The 26,284-nt window shown below is 32.6% G+C and overlaps 3 protein-coding genes and 1 long non-coding RNA gene across 4 annotated transcripts; 1 reads left to right on the plus strand and 3 right to left on the minus strand.

Moving 5' to 3' along the window:
* Positions 1–6,128: 6,128 nt before the first annotated feature.
* Positions 6,129–7,073, minus strand: LOC123910597. Its single transcript, XM_045961759.1, has one exon. The coding sequence runs from the start codon at positions 7,071–7,073 to the stop codon at positions 6,129–6,131; it is 945 nt and encodes a 314-aa protein (XP_045817715.1).
* A 375-nt stretch (positions 7,074–7,448) lies between these two features.
* Positions 7,449–10,147, minus strand: LOC123910641. Its single transcript, XM_045961811.1, has 3 exons — positions 9,747–10,147; positions 9,440–9,571; positions 7,449–7,854 (listed from the first exon to the last, which is right to left on the minus strand). Exons 1-3 carry the CDS (start codon positions 10,145–10,147, stop codon positions 7,449–7,451), a joined length of 939 nt encoding a protein of 312 aa, XP_045817767.1.
* A 1,274-nt stretch (positions 10,148–11,421) lies between these two features.
* Positions 11,422–25,980, minus strand: LOC123910738 (protease Do-like 7). The gene is made up of 17 exons (XM_045961943.1): positions 25,791–25,980; positions 25,644–25,714; positions 24,676–24,693; positions 24,061–24,186; positions 18,742–18,800; positions 18,606–18,642; positions 18,019–18,144; positions 17,789–17,878; positions 16,368–16,433; positions 16,213–16,269; positions 16,029–16,094; positions 14,864–14,971; positions 14,271–14,351; positions 13,761–13,810; positions 13,324–13,489; positions 12,276–12,396; positions 11,422–11,667 (listed from the first exon to the last, which is right to left on the minus strand). Exons 1-17 carry the CDS (start codon positions 25,978–25,980, stop codon positions 11,561–11,563), a joined length of 1,539 nt encoding a protein of 512 aa, XP_045817899.1. The 3' UTR covers positions 11,422–11,560.
* On the plus strand, positions 19,157–21,044 carry LOC123902312. Its single transcript, XR_006807538.1, has 3 exons — positions 19,157–19,651; positions 20,533–20,584; positions 20,674–21,044. It is a non-coding gene; the product is annotated as an uncharacterized LOC123902312 (long non-coding RNA).
* Positions 25,981–26,284: the final 304 nt, after the last annotated feature.

A 26,284-nucleotide genomic window follows, 5' to 3' on the forward strand; every position in this document is an offset into this window, starting at 1 on the left:
AGGATGTAGATGAAATCAAGCTTAATTGTTCGACCTATAAAGTCCTTCAATATAAAGCATTATTCTCAACTATCATGATTAAAATCAAATACTAAGTAATAAGAACCTGAACTGACGATGCCGGTGACGCTGAGGTGATGTCCTCATCTCATCGGTGACATTTGGTTCTAATTTCAGAGTGTTGTTCTGAACCATCGATAATTTCCGGAACGGTTGGTCCGTGCGACGGAGCTCCATGATGAGAGCATGAGCTCAAGTGTATTTTAATATCACCAGTTCGACGGTGAGCAGAACCGACGATGATGTCAAAAGCGTTTGGCCAAGACATTTGCTTGAGTTGACATGTCAATGTCGTTTATATTGAATTTACTTGTAGTTTTTTCATGCCATGTGATGGTTATCCCTTGATAGAGAACCAGCTGCGTGTATGAAGGTGTAGTAGTAATTTCACTTCATACTTAATCACCATACACATGTTATATAGTATTTTGTACTGATGTATAACCACAAAATCCATCTGCCAATTGATGATTTCAAATCGTGGCTACTGTGTAATCAATTTTTTTGACAGAAACATGGTTTTTCAAGTATTAACCACAATAATCATCATTAAAGTGGTGAGATTTTGATGAGAAATGGTCTCTCTTGTTTTCAAAAATGATTTCAATCGAATGGTTTGTGCCGACATAAACTCACAACCATATGTACAAACTTATGGTGTGTTTTGCACAATGATGCAAGCTTGGTCAAGCTCCTGGCATTAATCGTTCAAGCTTCTTCTTGAAGAATAAGTTAGTAACTCTCTCTTTTCAAGAACCACCTTTAAATGGGTTTAATAAACAATTGTACATATTGTCTATTGTCCCTATTGAATTTTCCTTGGCCATAACCATCATCTGACTCAGCTATGGCAAACCGTATGATTAATAATACGGGGAGTATATGCCCATTATTATGTAACGGTTGAGCATAATTTGTCATTGATGTTAAACAGTTGTATTGTAACCAATGAATTTTAGTATTATTGGCTACTCAATATGTAACCATTTTGTGGTATAATAATTGAATTAATGTGTCTAACATTAATTTGCAGAAAATCAAAGATCCTGAACCGACGATGATGCCGGCGGAGACGTTTGGTCGGTATGACGGAATATTTTTCGACAGCGTGTGTCGATTCCGACGATGAATAGAACCGACGCTGATCTCAGGGGTGCTTGGCCAGAGCATTCACTCGCGATCAAGAGTCAAAGTGGACTTTGATATTCTCGTGATATAGCAAGAGTAGACATTCGAGGAAATACAAAAGAAACATATAGGCACTAACTGTTTTCAGTTAGCTAAATTTCAATGTGTATTGTAGTACTGAATGTACCCTGCGAGTGTTGGCACACATGAACTTTTCTCATCTGTTTTGACTTTCCAAAATCATTTAGTTGTTTTTGATTCTCGTGCACAGATTGAGAAGTTATTAGTGTGTGATATAGCCTTGCATTCCAATAATTGAAATATCACCTCCTTTGTTCGGTAACAACTTTGGAGTCAGTGGTAGAAGGCAATGTCACCATTAGATATGCAACATCAGAAATAAAAGGTAAGGCTTGACCTGTTTGCAGGTGCTAGCATACAGCCCCCATTTGATGAATTCACGATGGAATTCATGGGCCATTGATGAATATCGTATCGATTTAATTCTTCCAAGATCCATCGTGAGTGTGAGATTGGATTCGAGAACGAAATAATTATCGTTCCCACAGACGGCGCCACTGTTCGTAACAGAACTCAAGTTTTATCGTAAGAGATAAAAAGAGGAAGAGAACTCACATTGATGGATCCGTGGAAGGATGCTCCGAGCTGGAGGTTTGAATCCGAGCATTAGGGACGACCGACAACACCGAAAGGGGGGTACCTGCAGATAACGCTCCGACGCCCAAGTCAGTATAAGCTTGAGGTGGAGGTCGAGGTTAGAGCCATGCATACCTTGTGAGGTTTGTGAAGGTCGTATATATAGGCCAATGGATGTGGCATTGGGCCAGTGGATTTGACATTGGGCTTGGTTCAGCCCAAAAGTCTTGTCCAGAACAGGAGCCCCCCAGTCGATTGCTTATGGTGACATGAGGAGTTGACTTATAAGCGTAATCGTTTTAGTGTTCGCTTACATTTTATCTTTTCATCGATGTTTATTCAGACTTAGATTTTATGTGTGCGATGTTTTAATTTCCTCTGAATGTCGAATCGAACGTTTTGCATGCTCAACACTTTTAGGTTCGTGCTTCGATTATCTTTTCTTTGTGACGACCTGTATGCTTGATGCTTTTTGTTTGTGCTCGACCAAGCTTGAGGTTTTTAACTTGGTGAAGTTTAAACGTTCTATACGCTGGATTAATATCTTTGCGCTAGTGCACCGTTTAAATTATTGGTCATCGTTTGACAGCTGGTGTCGTAGATGCCTAGCTTAGAAGGTGTGGGGAACCGTTCTAAGTGTTTGGAGATGTTATCCAAACTAATAACGAGGAGAGGGGCTGTTGTTAAGCTTTCCTCCTTTCACTTGATCAGACGGCGCCACTGTTCGTAACAGAACTCAAGTTTTATCGTAAGAGATAAAAAGAGGTAGAGAACTCACATTGATGGATCCGTGGAAGGATGCTCCGAGCTGGAGGTTTGAATCCGAGCATTAGGGACGACCGGCAACACCGAAAGGGGGGTACCTGCAGATAACGCTCCGACGCCCAAGTCAGTATAAGCTTGAGGTGAAGGTCGAGGTTAGAGCCATGCATACCTTGTGAGGTTTGTGAAGGTCGTATATATAGGCCAATGGATGTGGCATTGGGCCAATGGATTTGACATTGGGCTTGGTTCAGCCCAAAAGTCTTGTCCAGAACAAAAACAAATATTGGAGATAAATTGGAATTTATTCATTAGTTTCAAGCATCCAATAATAATAATGATGAAGCATTATATTATACTATTGCAGCTGAATTGGTGATAATGTCGGGGACGTTGAATCAGGTTGGTACTGTTAGAAGTACCACCGGATATGGAGTCTGGTATTGCATGCCTCGGATAGTCACGAGATGATGTGATGGTGCTTGACCAATGTATTTCAATGATGAAGTCAAGGGGAATTGTAACCACTCGGCTGTTTTCACTTTGATTTCAGCCTGTATGTATTTTTTCAAATGTGTGCTAGGCTTATGCTTCTCATAACCTTATGCAGATTTGGTAAAGTAATTTTTGACAGGATGTAGATGAAATCAAGCTTAATTGTTCGACCTATAAAGTCCTTCAATATAAAGCATTATTCTCAACTATCATGATTAAAATCAAATACTAAGTAATAAGAACCTGAACTGACGATGCCGGTGACGCTGAGGTGATGTCCTCATCTCATCGGTGACATTTGGTTCTAATTTCAGAGTGTTGTTCTGAACCATCGATAATTTCCGGAACGGTTGGTCCGTGCGACGGAGCTCCATGATGAGAGCATGAGCTCAAGGGTATTTTAATATCACCAGTTCGACGGTGAGCAGAACCGACGATGATGTCAAAAGCGTTTGGCCAAGACATTTGCTTGAGTTGACATGTCAATGTCGTTAAGAATTAATTATTTCGATTGTTAAATTTGATTTTTTTTTTTTGACAAATATTTGGGAATTTGATTTAAATTTGTTAAATTAGAGAATTTGGGAATTAGGAATAAATTATTTTGATTGTTAAATTTCGGTTCTGCTATTTTGTGTTGATGTTCTGCTGTTGGTTTTGCTTGTTGTTGCTGATTCATAGGCTTTTAGGGTGATGAGAATTTGGGAAGAACAAGAAGATGGAAGACTAAAATTGGGATGGAAATTGGACAAGTGCTTACTGTGCTGTTGCGATGGAAATTTGGGATGGGAATTTGGGAAGAACAAGAAGATGGAAGACTAAAATTGGGATGGAAATTTGGGATTTAGGGTTTTCAATTTCATTTTTAATTTGGTCAAATAAAAAACATTATAAATTATCATCTGTTTTGTTTTAAGTTCAATTTTATTTGTTTTTAGTTTCTAATTTGTAAATGATTATTCACTTGATGAAGGACTCATATACAATAAACAAAAGTTTGTTAAAAAAAAAAATCACTATAGACTTGCGCTGATGTGGAATTAATTGATTTTCTATTGGTCAATTAAAATGACTTCACCTATAAAGTCAAAATGAGAACTTCACCATAGAATCTCCCATTTTAATAACTCCTAAGTACTACTACTATAAACTATAAAGGCAACAAAACGACAACGTTAAATACAAAGTGTCTATTATTAAATATTTTTATTTTACTCATCTCTATTTATAATCATATTTAATATTTTCACGTATATTAAAAAATTGTATTAAAAATTGTATTGCCTATGACTATTAATAAATTTTTCCTTATGTAAATGTGTTGAATATTACCTTTTTATCTAGTTTGAATTCTTTAGAAGATTTGTCTTTAGAAAAACTCATTAATTACTTTAACCATACAAAGTGTGATGAATATGAATATAAGGAACTATAGAGCATGTGATTTGCAGGATGTGAGACCAGAGATAACTGATCGTCTGTAAAGAAACTTCTTTTTGAAATTATCAAATTGCTAGTGCAACATTAATGGAATAAAGATAAACCCATGTTACTGCATTTAAAAGATAAAACTAGTAGATGTGTTCTCGATATTGCTAAGCACAGACAAGTTATATACTCCCTCCCGTTAATATCCTCTATCTCTCAAAGAAGAAAATTAGAGTTTCAATTGAAAAGATATATGAAAAAAAATATATTGAAAATTTTTAATGATGAAAATTAAATATTTAGTCTCTTAATTTATTTTGTAATTTTAGTTTGCTCCTATAATTTCTACAAATCTCTATTAACTTTTCCAGTGTGATATTAATTGTGTGTGATTAGGATTTTTGTAAATTTCAATTCCCCTTTCTTCTCCAAATTAGAGTACTTCCTTCCTCTCAATGTACACTTTCACAAGAGCAAGTAAATTATGAAATAGAATCTTCAAAGATTTAATGGTAATTTGATGTAAAGGCTGGTTTCACATTTTATTATTGCCACTTATTATTGGTACATTAAGCTCTGGATTCAATTTTTTGAATATCAAATCAATAATGCGGATTACTTAAAATTTCTAGTCACACCCCATAAATCTTGGTTACGCCCCAAATCGACCAAAATACCCTTAAAATAAATTAAGTTTTCAATGTTATCCAATAACGTGTTTCTCATTTTCTCTTCCATTCTCCGCTTTATAACCCTCATACCGCTGTTGCAATTGGCCAATCCGCCATGGTCGTAACCGTTCATCTCCGCCGCTTAAATTTTCTTCATGTTTCTCCATCTCTGTGGCTTGTGTACGTGCATATAAACTCGGTTTACATAACCTTATATAAACCGAGTTTACTTAAGTTCATGCAAATCGAATTAACGTGAGTTTAAGTCGAGTGTAAGTGTGAACTAAGGTTTATGTAAACAGAGTTTAAAATTAACTAAACATTTTAAACAATGTAAGTGTGAACTAAACAATGTAAGTGTGAACTAAGTTTACAGAAGGTTTATGTAAACTGAGTTGACTTAAGTTCATGTAAATTGAATTAACGTGAACCTTTTAAATGAGTGTAAGTGTGAACTAAGTTTACCGAAGATTATGTGAACTGAGTTTACTGTACATTGATACTACAATATCAATCAACATTATGACACTGAGGTCATTCTAATATGGTACTAAGATCAATCTCAAATCAAAGGGATAATGGTGTTAAGATCATTCTTAATTTTGAAGGAACTAGTGATACGTTCATCACTCTTAAACCAAATTAGTAATAATAAGGTTTTTCTTTATTCAAAGTTCAACTTATGAAGTATACAAAAATTAGCTTACTTAGACATCAAAAAGGTTCAAAATTGATATCAAATTCTAAAACATAAATTCTTCAAACCAGGGACGGAGCCAGGAATTTGACTTGGCGGGGGCCAAGATTAATAGCATAATTTAATAAATAAAAAAATTAAAATTAAACTGCATAACATACGCAAGAAATTATAAAATATATCAATAATTAATATCGTCAAACAAATATAAAAAGAAATAATTTTTATTCCTAAAAGTGCACTCGTCGAGATTGAATACACTTGAATTCATCAACTATCTCATTTGAGGTAAATTTTTCAGTAATCTCATCTTCAATATACACAATCATGTAATCTTTGAGAAAATCATCTTCCATGTTGCGGAGCCTTGTTTTTATAATTTTCATGGCTGAAAATGCGCGTTCGGTGGTTGCTGTCGAAACAGGAAGAGTCAACACAAGGCGAAGCATTCTATCAATCAAAGGATAAGAATTCGATTTACCACTCTTAACTAATTTTTGACATAATTCACCAACAGTGGACAACATCTGAAAATTGACATCTTTAAGCACATCAAACTCATCGTGTTGCAACTCATATTCCAATTGAGTCTTTTCTTGAGTAGAAAAATCTGAAGGATAAAATTTCTCAACAAGATTGTAAATGTCGTCAGCATTATATGACTTGAATGCATCATTGGGATTTAAAGCTGCACTCAATACGAGAAGCTCAGTTGTCTGCTCACTGAATCTATTATTCAACTCCTTTAATTGATAATCTATGATAGCATTAAATAAGTCTACACGATAATGATGCTCAACTGTCACAGAATCCATTTGACGACGAGATCGAATTAAATCGGCGAAAGAAGCACTCATATCAGGAATTGGAATCTTCAGAGTATTACAAAAAGATTTTACTTTTTCAAAATGGGAATCCCATCCAAAGTCCCTGAGCTTTTGAATTAGTGTTTTTGTGCTAGAAACCAAACACATAGCATTCAATATGTCTTGAGATTTTTGTTGCAAAGCTTGACAAAGTTTATCAGTGATTCCCATTAGTTCTTTCATCACATGTAGAATAAAAACAAAATCAAATGACATCATTGCTTTAAAAGTATAAATAGCATCACCTCGCTGAGCAGCAGATCCTTCAACCGCCAAATGTTCAAGAACTGTAATAGTTGCATTATACATGCGTAGAAGGCCACATATTGAATTGAAATGAGAGCTCCGTCGAGTATCTCCAGGTCTTTGTAATGTCCCAACTTGATTCTCTCCTCTTCCAGTTTAAATCTCATCATTTTCAACCAAACGATTAATTTTGGTTTTATATGCAGCTTGCAACTCATCATTACGTTTACAAGAAGAACTCACAACATTGACAATCATAGTCAAAGTTTGAAAAAAGGTATGAACGTCAGCTACTTGTTTAGATGATACAACAAGAACGAGTTGTAATTGATGAGCTAGACAATGCACATAATATGCATAAGGACATTCTTGAAGAATCAAGACTTGTAAACCATTTGACTTTCCACGCATATTACTAGCTCCATCATATCCTTGACCTCAGACATTTTGAATGTCAAGATTAAGACGAGACAATGTTGAACAAACCTCTTGCTTAAGAGTGGATGATGTGGTGTCATCCACATGTATGATATCTAAGAAACGCTCCTGGACAAATCCATTTTTATCAACAAATCTAATAACTAGAGCCATTTGTTCTCTTTTAGATTCATCACGAGCTTCATCAACAAGTAAACAAAACTTCGCATTGCCAATCTCTTTTCTAATGTCACATTGAACTTTTCTAGCAATTACATGTAAAATTTCCTTTTGGATATCCGGGGAAGTGTATTTTGCATTTTTAGGGGCATTTTCCAAGACTACTTCTTTATTATAAGCAGCCAAAAATTTTACCATTTGAATGAAATTTCCCCGATTTCTAGATCCCTCCTTTTCATCACATCCTCTAAAAGCACAAGCTTGAAATTGTGAAGAAGATTTCCTTCTTGAACTTGGCTGGGTTTTGATTATAACAAACTCACATCACAAAAGAAGAAAGCTTATAGAATCTCAAGATGAGGAACCGAGATCAAGATTAAGACTTAGGCTTGTTAATTAAAATTATTGTAAGTATGGTCCTTATCTTTGATCTATTATTTTTAATAATTACATAACTTAGAATGCACAAAAATTATTTTAAAATTAATTACAAATAAGTTTCTAAGTTAAATATAAAAGTCCGTATGAAGCAAGCTTTTAAAAATTATAAAAAACTTTTTTGAAAAATAGCTGTCAGTACATTTTAAATCAGTTTGGTCGTATAACCGATTTAAAAGGATCTGTTGCTGTTTGTAATTCCAAAACAGGGCAACGTTTGAATTTTCAAAACAGACCCTTTTAAATCAGACCTGCATATCAACCGATTTAATATATCCTGGACAGAAACCATTGTGATTTTAAATACATAACTTTTTATTATAAGATTTTTTTAAGAGTTGCCTTGCTTCATGGACATTTTCTATAAAGCCTCTATAAATATATTTGTGATCATTATAATTAAGAACAACCAACTTTCATATTGACAAATTTTCTAAATTATCAATATCACTTTTCTCATAAACTTTCAAATATATATCTTTTTTTTTTTTTTTTAAGTTTTCGTATATATAATGAGATAATTACACGTGAACCAAAGGTAGACAGGCAACAAGCTGCGCCGCTAGACCTTTCTGTATAGCAAAACCTAATCTTTGGAAAACTACGTTCATAGACCTAGGCGACACAATATTACTATGCATGACCTTTTGAACTCTTTTCAAAAGGTTTACCGCCTCTGGTGCGAGAAAGCCAAAAGTGTCAAATGCAAACGGTATAAAAATGTGTTGATTATCAGGGCAAACTTCTTTTGAAACTTGGCCTATATTTTCATATCCATAATAGTTTTGAGCACTAAGATATATACATTATTAAAGTGATGTTGATTTGATAACAGACATACATAGTTTTCTTCATTAACTTTGTATTATTGCTTGTTGTCCAAGTTTGTGGATACAAGTGTGTTTTGAGAGAAAGTGAGTTTCTTTCTCTTGTGTTGTAGGAGAATTTTTCATCATAGGGTTTGGTGAAGATTCTTGTTGTTTAAGATAGTGGGGTGCTATCTTGTGTTGTATTTGGGAAAAGGTTCTTTGAATCGGGGAGATTCAAAGTCCACCATAGGATTGGTGCTTGTGAAATCAAGGAAGTGGTGTGCTTCTTTGTTATGTTAGAAAGATTGTAGGATAGGTCTTGGGGTAAGGCTTGTACAAAGATTCTAACATAGTGAATTCCTTCAATGGTGTGAAGGGAGTGGATGTACCAATAGGGGAACCACTATAAATTTTCTTGTGTCTTGTTCTTTCCGTTTTCTCTTTTATTTTTCTGCATATGATTCATACCTTTATCAATAACTTTCAAGAAAAATAAAAGAACCACAACATCTCTAAAATAACCAAAGAAAGAAAAAAGTCTTAAAACCTAATTCACCCCTTCTTAGATTACACCTTTAAACTTACAGAAATGTTAACCATCTAACAGCATCAATGGATGCTTTAAGTCGCAACCGGTTACTCAAAATTTGTTGCTCAATTTGCATAGATAGAACTGTTTCAATGTGACATGAGTGATTCTTGAAATCTTCATAGCATCTAAGAGAAACATTGTGACGAATTTGGAGTTATTCCCATATGAGATAAAAATGCACAATCTTTTCCATTATTTACTTTTTTCCAATTTCTAAATCCATTTGAAGTAAACGGACTTGACTTTTTAGAAAATAAATAACACGGAAAGCAAAATAAAGCATCTTTTTCTGGTGAATACTTTAACCATGTAAAAGTTTTAAACCAACGAGCTTGAAATCGACGAGGATGATCTTCTTGACCAGAAAGTGGATACACATCCATAAAAAATTGATACGGTCCGAACTTGATATACTCTGTACGAATTCGATCTTGTTGATTAACACAATAATTCCAGATTTGTGGACGTTTTCCAGGATCACGGATCAAAGTATCGATATTGATTCTTTCTTGTTCAATCCTCGGAACTTTGGTAAGAGGTGGTTGCTCTATAGTTGAACCTATTAGCTGTTCAACTTCACCAACACTTTCAACATTCATATCTGAGTCTGCTGCAATTGCAGGCGTGTGACACACAGTTTGTACTTCATCATTATTTCTCTCTTTTCTCTTAAAAAATGAGTGAATTGTTTTTCTAACCATCGTTCACCTAAAACAATACACGATCTTTTAATTAAGTTTAAAGAAAAAATAATATTGCACATAGACTTTTTAATTTATAATAACAGAACAATGAGCAAAAACAATAGTATATATTAAAGAAAAACTAAGGTAGAACTAAGCAAAATAAGAATCAATTATTTGTTTCTATGTTGTGGTATCAATAATAAAGAAAGCAATAAACAAATTCAAATAGGCAAAATAGAATGAAAGTAAAGAAAAGAACCTTTATTTTGATTGTTGGTGAACTAGAGGGAAAGTGAAGAACTCGATGGAATAGGCAAAATAGTGAAGAAAAGAGAAATTAGGTTTTCAATAAATTAATCATCATATTTGTTTTGTATTTCATTTCCCTAAAAGGCTCTTTTCTTTTTGGTAATATACTTTAAAGGCTTTTTAATAGTATAAACTTAAGTCCAAATTATCTTTAGAGCCCAATATATATGTCGAGTAAAAAAATTGTGTTTAAGTCCAAATATACAATATCAATTATAAAATATAGACACAAAAAACATATAGTAGTATATTAGTATAAAAAAAAATTCAAAAACTTGGGGGAACCGTGGCCTCTGCTGGTCCCCTACTGGCTCCGTCCCTGCTTCAAACTAAAAGTAGTCATTTGATAACCAAAACATTTAGGCTTTGTTTGGATTGGTGGTATGAGATGGAATGGAGTGGTATGTGGTGGTATGAAGTGAAGTTACATTGTTTGTATTCTTTAAAAATGAATGGAATGGAGTGGTATGTGATGGTATGGATTCCATCCCATTCCATCATTTTCTCTTATTTTTCTTCCCCTCCAATTTGGGGTGTATGGGATGGAATACAAAATGTCCAAACAATGGAATACATTTTATGCTCTATTCCATCCCGCTCCGCTTCATTCCATCTTATTCCATTCCGCTCCATTCCGTTATGTACCATCAATCCAAACATAGCCTTAACAAAAGTGTCAAAACTTAAACACACGGTCGTCATCCATGAAAATCCTTTTTTGGTTTTTATTTACAATTATGACTAAGAAAGATAATTTTACACCAATCACAAATATAATTAGGTGTAGGAGACACATTTCTAATAACATGAAACAATGTTGTTAACTCAATATTATAAGGAATATTCAATGGTCTAATAGAGCATTCTAGCAATTATACAAATTTCAGCACATGCATATTCTGATTTACAACTAAAATATTTGCTTCCAAATTGTATTTTGGTTTTATTTTTTCATATGACCACTTGAACATTTTCATATTTGCTTCCAAATTGTATTTGCTTCCGATGTTATGCTATGGAGACTCTTTCTCTTGTCTCTTTTAGCAAGCTTGAGAATTTCTAATCTGTGTTTAGCTATGGAGATTCCCATGCTTTGCAGAAACTCATGGTCGAAGTAATTCATGTCTTCTTCTTCAAGCGCTCATTTTGTGCAAAGATGAGACCATACTCATATACTAGTGATGGCTCAAGGTTGGTTTTTGAAAGCCATGAGAACCAATCCATAGCTGCTGAGTTAAAGGAGTTAACTCAAGTGAGTGTGAACTTGATATTTTGTATTACTAATATTATGTTTTACCTTCAACTTCAAATCTGATACCTGTGAATATATATATATATATATATATATATATATATATATATATATATATATATATATATATATATATATATATATATATATATATATATATATATATATATAGATATAAAAGAATGTGGCAAGTGTAAGGAGTAGTTTAGACTTCTTCAAACTTGGCAATATATGTGCTTTTGTAAGTTAATTGATACATTATAATATCATATATTTGGAGAAGACTTTTGATGAGTGTCACTTTTATAAAAAAAATTATGTGAGTTGGATTTTGGAAGTTCATCACAGTTGGAAAAAGCCTTTGGCACAAAAAATGTTGACATAAGTATTTACATATTACCTACAAATGAAATATCACATTGCAAATAGAAATCTAATCGGAAGTTCTTGTGGAATCTGAATTGAATATTTATCAATTGGATCAAACTAAATTGACGATATGAGACTTTTTTTGAAGTTTTTTTTATCGTATTACGAATGCAAACTATCCAAATCTAAAGACAATCTAGATAGAGGACTCACACTCGGAAGGGGAATCAGGCTGAAAAGCAGGCTTAGCAATCCAGAGGCCGGTACTGTCGTCTCGAGTGTATATCTGGGGAGGTGCATGCCATTCATGGCAATCAACCGTCACCATCACCAACTGCAGTCATCAGACAAGTTCATGAAACAAAATTAGAAATGGGTCATGCTTTTATGAAATCTCAGTAAACTGAATCACCAAAGGAATATTGATACAAAATATAAATATACCGCTCCTTCGATCATGAAACTGTTGTATTATTCATAAACCGTAGAACAAAAACATTGTTTTAGCCTAGGCAGACCGTGGCTGCAGTATTTGTGTAACGTTTGGTCTATGAAACATTGTTTTAGGAGCAATTCATCAATATTATCCTAGTATGTTCAATATATCCCATTGATTTACTAGCAGAAAAATTATCGAATCAGAAAGTTAATCTAACATTAAAATCAATAAAAATATTCAAGTTTGTCTATCCACAAAAACATGAAAGATCAAACATCAATGACAAACAGAGACTCAGAAACATTATTATATGTAACACCACTTTAGAGTTACATCATTAAGCATATTGTTATAATATTTTTTTTAGATAAAATCCAAAATAATATCTTACAGACTGAAGAAATGGAAAGATAAATGAATAAGAATATGAATCATAAAAAAAATTCTTTGAAATTGTTAGAATATAATAAAACATCTTATAGTATCTTTGATGTCATATTAAAGTATCTTAGTGTATCTCCTAAGATTCGTTTCTAATCTCCTAGTATTATTTCTATTTTTAATTGTTAATATTATGATTTGTTTCCTGATTTCCCTATTTATTTAGGATCACGAGTCTATGTATGTATCCCTATAAGTATGGGTCAACGTTTAGTCTTTTATATCAAGTTATCATCAATAATATTCAAGCTCTTATTAGTTCTCTCCTTTTATCTAAAAGACCATAACTTAAACAGAAAATGAACCACATCGACAATTTTATTGTATGTAGCAAATATACATTTATTTATATCATATATCTTGATTGGATAGTAACCTTACCTTCCTTTGATGACGATCCACATGGCTTATATACTCTAATGGTACTTGAACACCCCATGATAGCTTAGAAAGAACTGATATCAGTTTCTCAAGGCAAGATATTTCTTCCCAAGCAAATTTCTTAATTATTGCATGCCGAGGAACTCTTGCTTCAAGAAACTTATCTCTGCAAAAGGTAATTGTTAGGTCGTGAACAACTTTTAAGTAATTAAATTTAACAATTTCATAATACATCAAGAAATAATACTATACATGTATATTATGCATTTATTTTTTATATTTATAAAAAGAAATTTTGAAAACAACTAACCCAAAATTAATAATTTGTACAAAAACAAAAGCATCAGCCACAAATTGAAAATGATTTTGTATCTAAATGTATGTCCTCAAAGTATACTTTTAGTATTATGGCAATTAGTTTCTCTAGGTATACATACCCTGGTTCGGCCACATAAACAAGACCACAATGGAATCGGAAGTTTCTAGCCTGCATTAAAGGTGACAAACATAACCACAATGAGAAAGGTAGCTTAAAATCAGAAGAGCAACAAAAGCAATTTTTTTTTAAATGGCAACAGAAGCAACTGTTGGAATATGTTATAAGTCTAGAATAGATGACTATATTGTAGTAGTAACCCCAAGAAAAAAACAAACTAGAGATGTATAAGATGTATAATCGACCATTTATGGGAAAAAATAATTTAACAGAAGGCACATAGAGACAGATGCACCAATAGAATGAAACCACAGAAAACATGATTTCAAGATAAGTACTTATTTCATATATTTCAGGAAGATGTTAAATATTCAAGATAAGTATTTTCATATCAGGCAAAAGAAAAATCATATTACTTTTGGACTCTTAAATGCAGGCAAAAGAAAAATCATATTACTGCTCCACTGACAATATAAAATACGGAAAACATTACAAATATAATCTAACTAACCTGCTGATATGAAAGAGGATGGATTACTGCTCCACCGATCTCCAGGAAATAATCGGGAGTTATTGAGTGCAAATCTTGTACCTGACATGACCATTTAGAAAGTTGGCACAGCATTAACCAATAATCTTGTTTCATGGGTACAGTATTGATTCTCGGGTAAATATTTCCCTATTTCATGCTGGCAAAGTGCGGGTTTCATGTTCGATTTGAGTTGAGTACTCCATATCACCGTGTGAGGGACGACCGTGTCATATGTCAGGCCAAGCCAAAATTATAACCACCACACATTTGGTTATAAAGGACAATAAAAGCTTAAGAAAATCATTGGCGGATGCTTCAGCACTTTCAAACAAAGTTGTTGAAACTGTACCATTCTACGCTACTGAAGTTGTTGAAACTATATTTTGATTAAACTATATTGTGATAACATTTTTAATTTATGAAGTTAAGATTTCTTCAAACCCTATCTTCAGAAAGGGTGGAATAATCACCATGGTGCCTTCCCATAAAAAATCTAAAAAAGTTTGGTATGTCAAACCATACTAATGTGAAACCGTACTAAAAAATATATATCCAAGTCATAAAAATCTCACCAATATAGTTAAACACTTTGATGAGCCACCTCTTTCAATTTGTAATTCAATATTTGAGTTTACATTGGCATCAAGTATAGTCTCCAGTCTCAAAAATTGGGTAGTGACCTGCAATAATGTCAGAGTTCAGTTCTAGTAATCAGAAAAGAAAAGTGGATCCCACATTTGAGACCAATAGAACAAGGACTACAAAAACGCCATTTTTTGTAGCTATCAAATGCAATTCATATTGATACTTTTTCACAAACTATTCTCCTTATCATAGTACCTAAATTATGTATATCATAAGCAGCAGTAAGGATGTACAACAATACAACTACTTCCGTCCCGATGAGTTGCTCCTAACAATTGTTTTTCCCATTACCTCAGACGTCTATAACCTTTGTATGCAGGCTCGTATTCTAACAATGAAACATATACCATAAGAGATTCAGCAAAGACAATGAATGTGCTTGCAGATTTTGTTTGACTAACTTATAAGGTTTCTGAGAAAATTAGATGTCTTAAGTTAGAAGTGATAATGCGATTTGTCGAGGAACATTAGGATTGGAGAAGTGGTCTATACACTAGTAATAGTATTTCTAACAACCACTTACTAGCATTTGTCATTTCGAAAAGAGTAGAAAGATGTTTTTGATAAATGTGCTTATCCCACTAACTTCTAGTGTTTTATTTGAATTTGAGTTTTCTCTCAAACGATTCGTCCTAGGGGAAATCTTATTGTCTTATTTTAATCCATACATTTATCAAAACTCTAAAAAAAAATTATCTCTTTCTTTCTCTCTCTCATATTTTACCTTTCCTATTATTGTGGGATACTACTTTTTAGGTATTTATTTTCATAACATTACAATACTTATTGTTGAATTTGTGGGGTTTTAGACAAAAAAACAGAAAGAACAAAGACTTTAAAATACGATAATGATAATGATTTGATGATCAAAAAAGATTAAGCACCGACCTCTATTTATAATCCTAAATCCAATTAATGATAACAAATAACTAATGTTAAGAGATAAGATAAGAAACCAATCCATGGGATAAGATATAAACTAATTCTAAGATATAATATCAAGATATCAATTTTTTATATTCTAACATTTTTGTTAATTATTAGACAATCCATGTTTGGGAGGGAGTGGGATTTCCCAACAAACAAACTTACCTGACCATTGACACGAACAAGTACATCACCTGGTTCCAAATGTTTATCGGCAGGACCACCTGGAACCTAAGAAAGACAAAGATTAAAGCTGAAGAGATTGATCAACCAAAAAAAAAAAGCTGAAGAGATTGAAATGGCATGTCAACTCATAGAAAATTAAAATCCTAGATAACAATTTGCTTACCACAGATTCCACAACAAGCATTCCAGTTTCGCTGGTAGGAGAAGCATGTCGTACTGTCTAAGAAAGTCAAATGTAGTGTAAATAATGCAGGGCACATTTAGAGGAAATTGCTACTTGTTAAAGAGATAAAATGAAAAACCAAAGACTAGAACAACCTGCTCTGTCTCACTTCTGAGGCCAAGCCTACGTGTCTCATCAAACACTTTATGGAGAAAAGTCACCTGTATCATATTTAACACAGCTATTGCCTCAGATCCAAAGGAAATGTCCATTGTGACATAACCAAGAAGAAAAAAATCTCTGCAAACATCTCATTCAATTGTTAGTGTAGTCGTCTTTGGACATTTTCGAGCAATGTGGAATGATGACAGGAGCATATACGACTTGTGGACATTTTCAAGAAATGTGGTTAAGTTCTATATGCTCAATTTAGGGGAGGATTTGTTGGTATAGTTGTCTTTGAGATTGTGTTAGACAGATTACTTGTTTGGCAAGTAAACTGGTTAAGTGATGTTAGTTATGTGTTTTAGTTAGTTATAACTTATAGTTGGTTGTTAGCTTTTAAAACTGATTTGTAACTGACATGTATCGTACCTTTCGCCTATATATATGGTCACAATGAAAAGAGGAAAAATAAAAAAAAGCACATAAACAGATTAGACATGTAAATTAAAAGGAATTAAAAAAACAAAAAATTTAAGGATTGCAAAAATATTGACATTACTAGTTAAAACAGAAGTCTCTACAATCATCTCAAATTAAATATGGAAACACATAAGTATATAACAGGCAGACAAGGAGTCCAAAAGTATTTGAATCATCCACAAATATTTGACTTTTCATGGGAAAAGTATAGCAGTTTTACAAAATATATAACATGCTGGTATCACTTTCCATGTCTATAAATGTACACCAACAAATAAATATATAACATGTTGGTTCTTTCAGTCACATGGACACAATAACTGCACTGAAGAAATTTAGCATCGGAGACATTTTATAAAAATAAAATGGAAAACTTTAGGCTGGTAGCTACACAAATACAGCTCCTGCAAAAGTTACTTTTCTTACAAATAAGTTTGGAGGGGAATGACCACTCCCTCCCTCAAACCCAAAGCAAATATAAAGGAAGATCAGAGAAAAATACTCTAAAGATTGAGGAACAAATAAAACAACAAAATTGCCATAAAGTTATTTTGGGTTTTGAATTCAAAATATTGAAAGCACTCAACTCAAGTGTCCTGGAAAAGGGCCAAGATAATAACGTAAAGTTAAAACCAATGCTCGAAGACATCATTATGGCTTACTGTCTTTTGTCACAGACAAATGTACCAATTTACAAGGAAAAGTGGAAAGTTCGACTGAAAATATTTTAAACATTGCAAATCTTATTGGCAGCAATGTAGTATACAAATATTCCGAGCTTCATTATAATAAATAATAATAATTATACTGAAACACATACATTATTTGTTTTCTAAAGGCAAGAGGACAAAGCTTAGTTGAAAAAGTAAAGGCATCCCAATTATGTTGACACCCCTTAAAAGAAAACCATTAAAGGAAGAACCTGACAAACCTGAAGTGTACCACGGGGTATAGAAACTGGCATCCATATATCAACATAAGTTTCACTCCCCTTTTGAAGAAATCTTAATGCCCTCACAACCTGAAAAACAATTCACTGTATTTAATTTTTCACTTGTCCAAATTGAATTAGTTACTCCTCACTAGAAGAGTTGTGCTTCTCGTTGGTGACTACAGGAAGTGTCAGCAGACAAGTTCAGTAAATATGTATCAAGAGCTCACTCGTTCTAGAGGTAAAAAGTATGCCGATTTACGTGATGTATTGCCCCCTGCATTCAGGGCCACTGCCCTACCTTGCCAATCTATAACTGGGGAACCACTTGATCCAGCTTTGGTCCCAGATACTGCCTGTAAAACAAATATCAATAAGCATATATCTATGGTGGCAATCAAGTAATGGCTAATTGCCAATTACAAAAGTCTGAACATGCAAAGTTATTGTAAACCTGTCTCAAAGAGGTTTAGAACCCATGTCAAACAAATCACTCAATCCACAGATTAAGTTGCCAAATGAAAGCATAAAATTGGTTTTGTCCCCTAAAGCCAGTTTTCCTAGCCGAGCATTTTAAGTAATGAACCCCCCCCCCGCCCTTTGGCATAACCTTCCATATTTCAAAGTAATAAAGAAAAACCAAGGAAGCCTTTAAGGTGGCATTGGAAATATTATAAAGATGCTTTGCTTTAACAATTCAAATACAAGCTAGGAAGAATATCAACACAAAATAGAAGCAAAAAGAAAATAGCATAAACTCATAGTTTGAGATTTTTAAGAAATATAAATAAATTTATAAGCATTTATTCTCACTTACTTGAATATAGAATGAGTTAAAGTCATTATACCCATCCCTGCATCGGAAAAAAGTTTAACAGTCTAAATTTAACTTGCTTTGAAAGGAGCCATAACATACACATAAAAGAAAAATGTACAATTATTTCACGGCATACTTGTTATAGTGAGGAGCACTCCTATCCAAACAAGTAATAATACCGGGCGATATGGAAACCTAGAAATAAAAGCCAAAATTATAAAATCTCATTGGGATAAAAGAAACCGGGTAATATTAGAAGTCATGGTCCATCTACATCAACAAAAAGCAAGTGGGAACGATAAACAAGACTTAACCATGAAACATACTAATGTGATCTACCAACATTAAGAGAAAAAAAATTTATGACACTTGATTTTAGAAACCAAAGTCCAAGAGCATCTTAATAATATACAAACTCAAAACCATGTTAGGGAAAGAAAGCTTATTTGTCCACCTCTAACCACATTCTTGCCAAATCATCATTAATTAATATTACTTTCATTCCATATTTAGCTTATGGTGCCAACTTGGATGCTTGAGTTGGAAGAAAAATTTAAATTTTGAATTTCCCTCTTCTTTTGGTTTTGTTGGGTCTTATTTTTGCATTCAAACAAGTGAAAAACTGATCTGGCCCAGTTGTTGAAGCCCATTTCGCTACCAAACAAAAAAATACTTACCTGGAAAGGAAAAAAAAGAAGCACGCGTAAACATTTTGGGCAATTCCTTTCTCCCTCCACGCGACCCAACCAGAAAAACGCTATCAAATTGATGCAAGCCTACAGAAATCCTCTCTGACTCTTATCAGTACACTCCCAGCGGATTTTATGGCTTTAATCGATCTCTCTTCAACGTTGAACAGAACAGAGCAACCAAATTCAAATTTCCCCTTCAATCTCTCACTCTGTTCTTTATCTTCTCTCATTTTTTTTGGATTGCTTCATTTCTCCTTCTCTTTTGACAAATCCAGCAACGGGAAAGAATGAGGAATCATCGCACACGACGGAGGCGAGAAAGAATGAGTAATCAGCATACACAAAGACGTTAAGGTAAGCTGAATGTCATTTATGTTTTGGATTTAATTTTTTTATTGTGAATGTGAGCACTCACAAAGTGCTTGATGAAATGTCTCAATATGAAAACCTGATGGCTTTGTGGTATTCTTCTTCAATGTTGAGTATTCTTTCATTATTTGTTCAATTTATGCTTCCACCATAAGAGATTATTCGAACCCGATCTCATTTTCATTTCAGGAAAGAAAGTTCTTAGAAAGTTCTTAGGTGACAGATGGGTTCCTCTGTGTTTAAAGGAATTTGATCCCTTTTAGGAAAGAAAGTTCTTAAAACTCATAAAGGTCTCAAACTTTTGGTATTTACTATTATAAACATAAAGCAAAAGCAATTTCAGGAAACACATGATTGAATGTTTAAGAAACATGAGATTAATTGCTTTTGTGAACTTCTCAATACTTTTTTAATACTTTTTTGAAAAGAATGACAGACAAACAGAGATTTTGATCATAAGAAAAAGATTTTTTAAATACTTGGACACTATCATTGTTTGATTACTATACAGAGATTTTGTTGATTTTCAAAGTTGAATCCTTTCTCATGAATGAATATTGTTCTATTCTCAATCCTTTGATTTTATAATTCTTGAAGAAGCTTTTTTTATGTATTTAAACGATTTATTTGTTCAAATATGTGCTTTATGACTTATGAATTTGTATTTAAATAATTTTTAGGGTTTTGATTTGAAATTCAAAATTTTCCCTTTTTTATCTGCTCCTATTTTTTCTGTATAAATATGTGTTTTGGGGTTTGTAAATCCACACCTACACTCGATAGTTGCTTTCATTGTGATATAAAAGATTTTGAGTTTTATTTGTTCATTTAGATTTACAAAATAGATCTTCTGTTTCTTTTTCTAGGTGTTTTAGAAAAAAGGAACCTGTGAGTGGCCATGGATAGAGTTGTTCTCAAGTAAGTTTTAACCTTTCTGCAGCTTTATTTATTTATGTTTTTCATTTTTTGTTTGTTTCAAGTGATTGTTCCCTATTTTATTGAAACAGGACTATTCATACCTTTGACATCATCGGTACAATTGAAGTGAAATTTGTAAGCATTCACATCCACCATTGATAGTTTGCTTTGTAAGAGTCTTTAACATAGTAAGCAAAGAGAGGGGTATTATGTAACTTTAGTATAATTAAGTTCCAAATTTATTTTAGAAAAAACATGGGCGACGTCCCGGAAGGGTTATGTTTATGCATATATCAACTTTGTTAAATATTATAGAGGGATGATGTTATGTAACTTTATGATAATTAAGTTTCAAGTTTTATATCTAGAAAAAACACGGGAGACATCCCAGAAAGGTTATGTTTATGCATGTATCGACTTTATTAATATTTGATTTGATTGAATATAGTAATTTGTACTTCGTACTTCCTGCTAAATGATAAGAGTAACTAACAAGTATGCCATCTAAATTGAGGGGTGAAACTAAAACACAACATTTTGCCATTTGATTGAATTTAGTTAGTAATTTAATTTGTACTATATGCTTCCCCGTAATTCTTAATGGTAACCAAGAAATATTTTATCTAAATTGAGGGGTGAAACTAAGAAACAATATTTTGCCATTTTATTTATCACAAATTTATATAGAATTTGCAAATTGATAATTGTGTACGAAATTACTAAAAGACGGTGTTTCCCGTGCGTTAGCACGGGCACCAGAACTAGTCATTCATTAAATTGAGGAAAATCTGGTTATCGTCCGTTATTATTAGACTCCTAATTAATCTCATCTAACTGTCTAAGTGATAACTCCAGCGTTCACTATCAAACACATAATCACCCTCCAAATTGGGAACATAAGGTGGGTCATTTTCTTCTTTTGGGTTTGGAGGTTGTATCATTTTCAAGTACAATGGAAGCCATAACATTAGCTGAGTGTGTCATGGCTGAAAATGCAAATGCTTACAAATGAAAATGACTTAATCCAAAAAATGCAAAAACAAAAAATTAAATCCAAAATAGCGAGTAGAAGTAGAAGCCGTAATATTGTAAGTAACAGGGACACGAACAATTTCAACCCTTTCAAGACACCCTAAAACAAATCTTTCTTGTTAACAGATCTAGCTACCATTTAGTGTGTGTTTGGATTGGAAGAGTAAATGAAAACAGCTTATGACAGTTTTCCAAAAAAAAAAAAAAACTTTTCTTTTGCCGTAAAAATAGCTTATTGAATGAAGTCTTGACTCTTGACCGACAAAAATAAATTAAACAGTAAGCACTTATGTTCTACGTTGCAAATAAATTACTTATCCAAAAAAGCCCTTAATCATAAATGTCCTTATTTAAGTTCTGCTTTCTCTCCTGTTTGTGTTTATGGTTATGTTGTGAAACTACGACACTTTTTATCTCACCATTTTAGAGGATTAGCTAAGGATGCCTACAATTTCTTGGGTGAACTGTCTACAAAGATTCCTATATATACAATCAATCTATTTCAGCCATACAAAATGAAGATAAAGGAATACCTATAATAGTGAAACTCTAAATACAACAATTTTAATTTTGTCAAAAAAAAATACAACAATTTTAATATACCTTCTTCATGTTCAGTTGACACCACACCTTGTGGCAGATCAGTAGAAGAAAGGGAACATATTATGTCTTTATTATGTCTTTATTTGAAATTATATGTAATTATTTAATATAATAATGAGTTGTAATTATGTGATTTATTGTGCCTAATCATTAATGTTTAGGTGAGGACTCACCTAAGAATTTCTCAATATTTTTCAAGAAGTATATAATTTTTTTTGTTTCAATTACTTCCTCGAATTAAGCGAATAATTGATATGATTAATTGCTTTTTTTTTTTTGCTATAAATATTGCTCTTGAGTATCACATTTTTATATATCATTAGGAATCATTAGGAATTAGGAAATATATTATGAAATTCTTCTAAAAATCTTTTTGGTTTTTTCTTCTTCGTTGAAACAATTTTCTTATGGTCATATATTTTTTCACATGTTCAATTCCAAAATCTTATTTATTTTATTTTTGGTATGTTTTTTATAGTATGACAATACATTTTAATCATATATTTCTATCAATATGATTTTATGAGTTAGTTAGTCACCTTTTTTACATTTTATTTGCGGATATTATGATTTTATGAGTTAGTTAGTCACTTTTTTTACATTTTCTAGGGAACATATATTTCTTATTTTCAATTCATACATCAATATGGGAGCCTATTTTTTATTGTAATTTCTACGGGAACGTATATTTCTTCGTATGCATTAATATAAATGACTTTTTTATTTTATAATTTCTACTCTTTTTTGACACATTATAATTTCTACTTCGATCTATATTTTTACTCATATTAATATGAAGACCTACTTATTTATAATTTTTTTACGGTAATTTTTATTTTATAATTTTTATAGATTCTATATTTTTAGTCATATATTAATACGAAGACCTATTTATTTTATAACTTTCAACGGGAACCTGTATATTTCTGCTTAAATATTAATACGGGAATCGGTTTTTTTTGTTATTTATATTGTAGTCTATATTTCTATTCATATATTGTTACACAAACTTTTTTTTTTTTGTAATTCAAATTCACCTCAAAGCCTTTTTACGAAACCTCAAAGTCTCTTCCATATATTTTCGATCAACTTTACGATTCTTTTAGTGGAGAATAATATAAACAACAATTATGATATATTTTTAATTTGATAAGAAAAAATACTAACTATAGGAATCTTCCTTAGGAAGATCTATGACACTATACATAAATTTTACGGTTAGTTTTTTTTTATCACAGGGTATTATTTTAATTATTAAATTTTATATGATTATAAATATTTATGTAGTTGTCGTTAATTATCTTCTATTAACGATTAAAATTTTAATTTTTCAGTTTGAAGTAAAGTATATTATTTATAAGTCAATAAATCTACAAACGTGTTTTTACCCGTGCTTGGCACGGGTCTGAATACTAGTTTACATAAGACAACACATGGATGTAGGTTGGTTACGTTCAACAGGCAATTAGTTGTGACGCCTTGCTACATAAATTAATAATCCACCAGACGTAATTAACTACATATTTAAACGGCATTAACCATTTAAACTGTTTGATTTATGTTGTCAAAATATCATTTCTACAAAAAAAAAGTCCAATAACTAAATAAAACTGCATAAGACAACAATGTCTTCAAGCTTTTTGCGACAAAGTTCTATTAACTTTGTCAATTATCCAAGAAAACTATCAAATAATACAAAACTCAATTAGCCATGTTCCAACAAGAATCAATAAGACCAAAAAAAAAACATGCAAGAATGCAAACCAGGAAAGAGAGAGCAATTGAACAATGTAATGAAACATGCTTCTCTAAAAAATCTAAAATACCAATAAAGCTCATACCTTCTCATTACCAACAACTCTGATTTCTAATCCAACACAAGCAGCTTCGGGAGCAAGAGCTATCTCTTCATAGTTTAGAAATTTTATAGCACTGGGATCATACTTAAAAAACCCAAAATCATGTACCTGGTTGCATCAATAGCCATGCAAATTAAATAAAAGGAATCACTAGTATTTCTCATAGTTCATAGATAATTTCTTTTCCTTGTTATTTTAAATTTCATTCATAATATATACTAATTTTTTTGCGAGTTTAATTGTGGTGCACAGATCGTGCAAACACACATTACAGTCATCCAATAGTATTCTGACACCTCATTTATTTTTAAAATATATTTTTGATTTAAAAAATAACCTAAAATTAATTCTACCATCATCTTTCCCACTTTCCCTTTCTCCAGACTTAAGAGTGACGCATTTCTCTCTCTGCATCACTAACCAAATTCAGCTTGGCATGCAGAAGTAGAATAAATCAACTTAACGGAAAAGAATCTTCTAGGACAAAGAAAATCAAGCTAAAAAATCTCACAAACACACTAACAAAATCATAACAATAAAATCAATAAAAGCTACCCAAAATCAAAACAAAAAAAAAGCTTGGTTTGAGAATCATACTTCCACGATCGAGCAAAACTATTGTGGGAAGAGTACCAGGCTTAGATTTGAATGAAATTCCAGAATCGTTAAACTCCTTACAACCCTTCTGATTATACTTAAGGAAACACAACAATACCAGCCACTAATCAAATAAATATGAATCAATCAAATCAAATAAAAGAAGAGTTTAATGGAGATGTGTAAAATAGTTTTACACAATCAACCAATAAATAATTATCATTTTGTCATTTCATATAAAAAAGTTTAATTGATATGCACCGACAGTGTAAAATAGTTTACACCATCGTCCAATAAATAACCATTATTTTGTCATGTCATGTAAAGAAAGTGGGGTGATATGGTATTGGTTGACAGTGTAAAATTATTTTACACCGTCGATGCATATCAATTAAATCCAAAGATGCGAGGGGTGTAGTGGGATGACGTGGCGGAAAACATGGTTGATATTGGTTGACAGTGTAAAATTATTTTACATTGTCGGTGCATATTTATTTTTCTCATAAAAGAATTAATAAGAATAGTCCCAATACTACACAAGTTGAAACAAGTTGGCAAAAATTTGTAATGCCACCTGCAATGTTGCTGCTCTTATGGGGTGTTTTTTATAATTTTTTTTTGTAATACTTACTTAACTTACTTAAGATATTATGATGTTTTTTTTATAATACTAGTTATGTCCATTTTTTGTAATACTTATGTAATCGTCATTTGTTTGCTCAGATTGAGTATTTTGAATATTAATTTGTTAACATTATCGATTTTTATTATGTTTATATATTGCGCATTTATATATTTAATTTTAAATTTAATTTTAAAATAATGTATCGCGGTAGTATTGTATCGGGAATTTTGAAAATCTTCCGTATCGATTTTGTGTCACATCACCGGACTTCATTGGACACGCCTAATCAGGGTAAATCACACAAAATTAAGCGCCATAAATTAGGGATCAATTTATCACTCACTGGATCTCTGTAAATTGGATGAACAGGAACCTCTTCCCCGTTCGAAAATATGGCGTGAGCAACAACAGGTCCTGTAACCAGGAAAAAAATCGTTAATGCGAATGGAAATGAAGATAAAAGAATTTGAAGTAGGCAATGCGAACTTACCAGGACGGACGACATGGCGATTTGTGAGAATAAAACCACGGCGTTTGTCGACGACAAAGCCCGTAGCGGAGCCAACGGAAGCGGAATAGGTATCGAAAGCACAAGCACTTACTTGAAGGACTACCACGGCGGGGATGACTTTTCTAAGAGTCTTCCCCCAAACTCCGGCAGTTACAGCATTGAACTCCATCTGTTATTTTTTCCGCGTGTGCACACTACAACAAATATGAAATTTAGTAACATTTAGAAATTAGGGGTGCAGAAAATAAAAACAGAGGCCCCAAGCCCAATCTAAAGCCCAGACGCCCAAAAAGGGCTTCGGTCAACCAAAAAAATCAAAAGGCTACCCTGGCCGTCTGATCTGTATACCTCCTTGATCAAAGATCAAGTGGCTGTGATCCAAATGATCACAAACCACCTGATTGTAACACGTGTCGCCTGAATATATAATAATAAAAAAATAAAAAAAAAATGAAAGAAGCAACAGAGCTTCT

The sequence above is a fragment of the Trifolium pratense genome, linkage group LG1 (genome assembly GCF_020283565.1).
Source record: "Trifolium pratense cultivar HEN17-A07 linkage group LG1, ARS_RC_1.1, whole genome shotgun sequence".
Classification (NCBI taxonomy): Eukaryota; Viridiplantae; Streptophyta; class Magnoliopsida; order Fabales; family Fabaceae; genus Trifolium; species Trifolium pratense.

What these genes read in the sequence shown, in the direction of transcription:
- LOC123910641 (XM_045961811.1), bottom strand. Translation starts at nt 10,147, where the DNA reads ATGGTTAGAAAAACAATTCACTCATTTTTTAAGAGAAAAGAGAGAAAT. An exon ending in AAAACTTTTACATGGTTAAA is followed by an intron (nt 9,572 to 9,746) that starts GTATTCACCAGA and finishes TGTTTCTCTTAG; the next exon opens with ATGCTATGAAGATTTCAAGA. An exon ending in GTTAGATGGTTAACATTTCT is followed by an intron (nt 7,855 to 9,439) that starts GTAAGTTTAAAG and finishes TTGTGCTTTTAG; the next exon opens with AGGATGTGATGAAAAGGAGG.
- LOC123910738 (XM_045961943.1), bottom strand. Translation starts at nt 25,980, where the DNA reads ATGGAGTTCAATGCTGTAACTGCCGGAGTTTGGGGGAAGACTCTTAGA. An exon ending in TTGTTCGTGTCAATGGTCAG is followed by an intron (nt 14,972 to 16,028) that starts GTAAGTTTGTTT and finishes ACATTATTGCAG; the next exon opens with GTCACTACCCAATTTTTGAG. An exon ending in GTTTATGTGGCCGAACCAGG is followed by an intron (nt 13,490 to 13,760) that starts GTATGTATACCT and finishes TACCTTTTGCAG; the next exon opens with AGATAAGTTTCTTGAAGCAA.
- LOC123910597 (XM_045961759.1), bottom strand. Translation starts at nt 7,073, where the DNA reads ATGTATAATGCAACTATTACAGTTCTTGAACATTTGGCGGTTGAAGGA.